Raw genomic sequence first — 5,587 nt, forward strand, 5'->3', positions numbered from 1 at the left:
CCCGCAATGTCAGCTGATGAGCTGAAGAGGTTGTAAAGGTTCACCAATTTGTATCCCCCTCACTATAGTGGTACACTTTCTGAGGACCCACAAGACTTCTTAGATTGTTTCCATGAGATCTTGCACAACATGGATATAGTGGAGTCCAACGGAGTTGATTTCACAGTATTTCAGATGCATGGTTCTGCCAATAGGTGGTGGAAGGTGTATGTGCAGGGCAGGCCAATGGGGTCACCTCCTCTTACATGGGAACAGTTCTCGCAGATGTTCGTAGAGAAGTTTATCCCCTTCACCTAGAGAGAGGAGTGCGTAGTCAGTTTGAGCGCCTTCAGCAGGGTAACATGACTGTTACCCAATATGAGACCAGATTTATGGATTTGTCATGCCATGCAACTATCCTGATCCTTACTGAGAGGAAGAAGGTGCGAAGGTTCATTGATGGTCTTTCATATGGCATCAGACTTTAGATGGAGACTGAAGATGAGATTTCTTTTACTCGGGTAGTGGAGATAGCCAGGAGGATCGAGCGCATCAGAAGCCAGGCTAGAGAGATGACCTCAAACAAGAGGCCCCATCATTTTAGAGGATTCAGTGGTGCCTTGTTTGGAGGTAGGGGCTCCTTTTGTAGAGGCCATCCTATTGAGCCGGGTCAGTCAACTCTACAGGTCTCCCATTGTACTTCAGGCATCCACAGAACTTATGGATCTCATTCTGAGCACCTAGCATACAATGCGCCTCCAACTCCAGTTAGTGCACCTCTAATATAGAGTTACACTTGTGGTTATTCTGGTCGATAGGGATAATTCTAGGGTCAGCAGTCACGTCAGTCGAGGGCTTGTTATACATGTGAGGATATGAGGCATATTGCGAAGTTTTTCCCTTGGTCACAGAGTAGTATGCTACAGTAAGGTACTCGTGCCATAGTTCCGGCACCAATGGCCCCACTACCCGCACAACCTGCTAGAGGCTAGGTCAGAAAGCTCGAGGTGGGGGCAGTCAGTTAGAGGTGAAGACCAGTTAGTGAGAGGTCGTCCCAAGGGTGGAGGCCAGGTTGGTGGGGCACGACCGCGCTGTTATGCATTTCCAGCTAGACCTGAGGTATACTCGTTCGATATTGTTATTACAGGTATTATCTCATTCTATCGTAGAGATGCTTCCGTATTGTTTGATCCGGGTTCTATAAATTCTTATGTGTCTTCATATTTTGTTTCGCATTTGAGTATGCCTCGTGATTCTCTTGATGTTACTTTTTCTATGTCTACACCGGTCGGAGATTCTACAGTAGTAAATCAGGTTTACAGGTCTTGCATTGTTACTATTAATGGCTTTGATACCATAGTTGATCTTTTGTTGCTGAACATGGTGGATTTTGAGGTCATTCTTGGTATGGATTGGTTGTCCCCGTATCACGCTATCTTGGATTGTCATGCCAAGAAATGTGACCTTAGTCATGTCAGGATTGCCTAGATTAGAGTGGAGAGGGACCCTTGGTCACTCCATTAGTAGGGTGGTGTTTACACCCCATATTTTCATATGTAAGAGTACGTTGTAAGACAATTGATATAAGCTCAGAAATGCGAGACCGCGTAGGCAGCTCCCAATGGGACACACTTAGGCGGTGGTTGACCTATTTTACTTTATAAATGATTAGGACGCCTATTTTTTGCTCACTTAGGCGGTGGTCGACTTACTTCATCTCCAAACTTCTCCTAACCCTCCTAAATAGATACCATAAGGGTTTGAAGTGATTCCAAAGTGATTACACCATATTTCAACATCAAAAGTTAGTTCTAGTGAAGAACAATACCTCTTTGAGGTTGTGTTGCCATTGGGGGCTGTTGTAAGGTAAATATAAGTTGGATTTCGGCTTGAAGATACTGTAGGAGGTATGTGTATTGTGTTTTTGCACGTGCTTAAGGTTATATTGATGTTGATTAAGTTAAATGGATGGACTAGACATAAACTAGTGAATACAATTGCTAATTGAAGATGGTTGGAGTTGTGGATTTTTTCCTTATTTATAAATATATGGTATAAGGATGGAATCATTGATGAATGACTTCATTATCATGTTAATGATACTGTTAAGTTAATGTAAGAAGTCTATAAGGGGTGATATGGGTTATACGGATTCCAATCGGAGCTTGCCGCTCATCGTGAAGTAGTTGTGACTTGTTGTTGTTATATGGTGTCTTGTTATTGATATTTATATGTTGCTGGATTTTTCTAGTTGTTGTTGTTGATATATGATATTGGAGGAGCCCCTTATTACAGGGGAGATGCTGCCCAAATTTACATAAACGAGCTACTAGTTTATATTACGGACTTAGCCTTTACTCAATACTGATTTTGAATCTCCTTATGCTATGGTAGATTGAGTTGAGTTGTTTGAAGAATTTCTTGGAAGGTATTAATGATTCAACGGAGTTAAGCTATGTTAAGGCTATCCCTTGTTTCCTTTTGGCATAATCCAAATGATACAACAAAACGAGCAAACACCCAACTTTCAAAAATGACTCTATTCTTAGAAGTACTAGGGTTGCCTATGTTCTTGATTCCCCATATGTACTATTATTATATCATCTATTCATGGGTCTCAAAAAATATGAAGTTGATAAAGTTTACTTCGTGATATTAACCGAAGGCATATTGATCTTATGACATCCCGAGAGATCTTATTGACTTACTTCTTATGCATTGCATTCATTTATAAATGTATATTGAGCCATGAACATATGTCGTTATATACGCATATATTATATGTATATGGGGTATGGGGAAAGGTTATGGCATTATATATGCACCACCACCTGATCAACTGGTATACGTTGATGATTTCGCCCACAGAGGCCGAAATGATATGATGGTATGCCCTTAGAGGTTTGAGGATGTTATGTACGCATATACCTATGCATGATATGACATTTATACGCATATACATAACACTATAAAGGTTTCATAATTCACTGAGCTATTTAGAATTATAGGTTGAGTCCTTTACTCCATGTTTTTTTCATGTCTTTTATATATTACTTTTGATGCCTTACATACTCGGTACTTTATTTATACCGACGTCCCGATAAACAGGTTAACAGTCCTCCTAGTAGGCTATCAGCTTAGCAGAAGGTGTAGATGCACTCCACTTGCTCCGGAGTTGCCTATTTGGTCAGTATGATTTGGACATGTATTGATTGGTATGGCGGGGCCCTGTCCTGACCTTTATGATGTTCATGTACTCTTAGAGGCTTGTAGACTGATATCATGTATATGGATACTTGTATAGACTTGTCGTTCTATGTTTTGAGTGTACAAATGATCATGTCAGCCTTATAGGCACATATGTCACATGTATAAGTTTGTATGCCATATTGGGTCGTCCTATGTCGAGTATTCTCATATGTTTAATTCTAGTTATCTCATGACAACCTTTCCAGATCATTTACCCATGATGGTGTGATACGAAAGATACGTTACATTGGTACTCGGTTGAGTAAGGCACCGGGTGCCCGTCGCGGCCCTCCGATTTGGGTCGTGACAGGTGGTTTCATATTTGAAGGCTCGACGTATGGTCGAGAAGAGGTATTTGGTGTATTTGGCTTATTTCCGAGATTCTATTGCAGAGGTTCCTTTTATAAATTTGGTACCGATTGTGAGTGAGTTTCCTGAGGTATTTCGTACAGATTTGTCGGGTATGCCACCCGACAGGGATATTGACTTTTGCATTGACTTGGTTTCAGACACTCAGTGTATTTCTATTCCACCGAAATATATGGCTCTAGCTGAGTTGAAAGAATTGAAGGATCTTTTGTAAGATTTACTTGACAAGGGATTCATTAGACCTAGTGTTTCACCTTGGAGTATGCCGGTGTTGTTTGTTAAGAAAAAGGACGGATTGATGAGTATGTGCAAAGACTATTGGCAATTGAACAAAGCCACTATCAAGAACAAGTATTCATTGCCTAGGATTAATGATATTTTTACCAGCTTCGGGGTGCTAAGGTATTTTACAAGATTGGTTTGAGATCTGTCTACCATTAGGTGGAGACTAGGGCATCAGATGTCCCTAAGACAACTGTTAGGACTCGTTATGGTAACTGCGAGTTCTTGGTGATGTCATTTGGCTTGACTAATGCCCCAACAACCTTCATGGATTCGATGAACAGAGTGATCAAGCCTTATTTGGATTCCTTCGTGATTGTCTTCATTGATGATATTCTAGTTTACTCTCGTAGTCGAGAGGGGCATGAGTAGCACCTACGGATTGTACTTCAGACTTTGATGGATCGTCAACTATATGCCATATTTTTGAAGTATGAGTTCTTGTTAGACTTAGTTGCCTTTTTGCGTCATGTTGTGCTTTCCAAGGGTATCAAGGTGGACCCTAAGAAGATAGAGGTAGTTCAGAACTGGCCTACACCTACTTCAGTTAAAGAGATTCAGAGCTTCTTGGGTTTGGCAGGTTATCATCGCCCGTTCATGGACGAGTTTTCATCTATCTCAGCCCTATTGACCAATTTGACCCAGAAGGTGCTCTTTTCAGATGGTCCGACGAGTGTTAAGAGAGATTTCATAAGCTCAAGACTACCTTGACTACAGTCCCTGTGTTGGTGTTGCCCACAGGTTCGGGATCTTATATTGTGTATTGTGATGAATCATGTATTGGACTTGGCACGGTATTGATGCAGGATGGTAGGGTAATTTCCTACACGTCTTGTTTGTTGAAGGTCCATGAGAAGATCTACCTTGTGCATGATTTGGAGTTTGTAGTTATTGTTCACGTGCTCAAGATTTAGAGGCACTATGTATACGGCGTTCCATGTGAGGTGTATACCGACCATCGAAGTCTTTAGCATCTATTCAAGCAGAAGAATCTTAATTTGAGGCAGTGAAGATGCTTGGAGTTATTGAAAGACTATGATATCACCATATTATATCATTCGGGCAAGGCTAATATAGTGGTTGATGCCTTGAATAGGAAGGCAGAGAGCATGGGAAGTTTGGCATTCTTACCGGTAATGGAGAGGCCATTAGCGATGGATGTTCAGGCTTTCGCAAACCGATTTGTGAGGTTGGATATTTCGGAGCCTAGAAGGGTTCTTGCTTGTGTTGTTGCCCGGTCATCATTGTTGGAGTGCATTAAGGCTTACCATTTTGATGATCCTCACTTGTTAGTGTTGAAAGATATGGTGCAGCGGGGTGGTGCTAAGAAGGTGGTGATTGGAGATGATGGTGTTATGCGGCCTCAGGGCCAGATTTGTGTTCCGAATGTTGATGGGTTGAGAGAGTTTATCCTTGAGGAGGCTCATAGTTTACGGTTCCATTCACCCAGGTGTCACGAAGATGTATGACTTGAAGCTACACTATTAGTGGCAAAAGATGAAGAAAGACATTGTTGGACATGTATCTCAGTGTTTGAATTATCAACAGGTGAAGTATGAACAACATAAACTAGGTGGGTTGACTTAAATGTTGGTGATACTGGAGTGGAAATGGGAGCGCATCACCATGGACTATTTGGTAGGCTTATAACGGACCTTGAGGAAGTATGATATTTATTGGGTTATTGTGGACCGGTTGACTAATTCCA

At 41.5% G+C, this 5,587-nt stretch overlaps 1 protein-coding gene across 1 annotated transcript; it reads left to right on the plus strand.

Moving 5' to 3' along the window:
• The first annotated feature begins 4,988 nt into the window (after positions 1 to 4,988).
• On the plus strand, positions 4,989 to 5,348 carry LOC138895971 (uncharacterized). The gene has a single exon (XM_070180739.1). The coding sequence runs from the start codon at positions 4,989 to 4,991 to the stop codon at positions 5,346 to 5,348; it is 360 nt and encodes a 119-aa protein (XP_070036840.1).
• The last annotated feature ends 239 nt before the right edge of the window (positions 5,349 to 5,587 follow it).

The sequence above is a fragment of the Nicotiana tomentosiformis genome, chromosome 7 (genome assembly GCF_000390325.3).
Source record: "Nicotiana tomentosiformis chromosome 7, ASM39032v3, whole genome shotgun sequence".
Classification (NCBI taxonomy): domain Eukaryota; kingdom Viridiplantae; phylum Streptophyta; class Magnoliopsida; order Solanales; family Solanaceae; genus Nicotiana; species Nicotiana tomentosiformis.

Excerpts from the sequence above, each read along its gene's own strand:
- LOC138895971 (XM_070180739.1), top strand. The coding sequence starts at position 4,989 with ATGGGAAGTTTGGCATTCTTACCGGTAATGGAGAGGCCATTAGCGATG.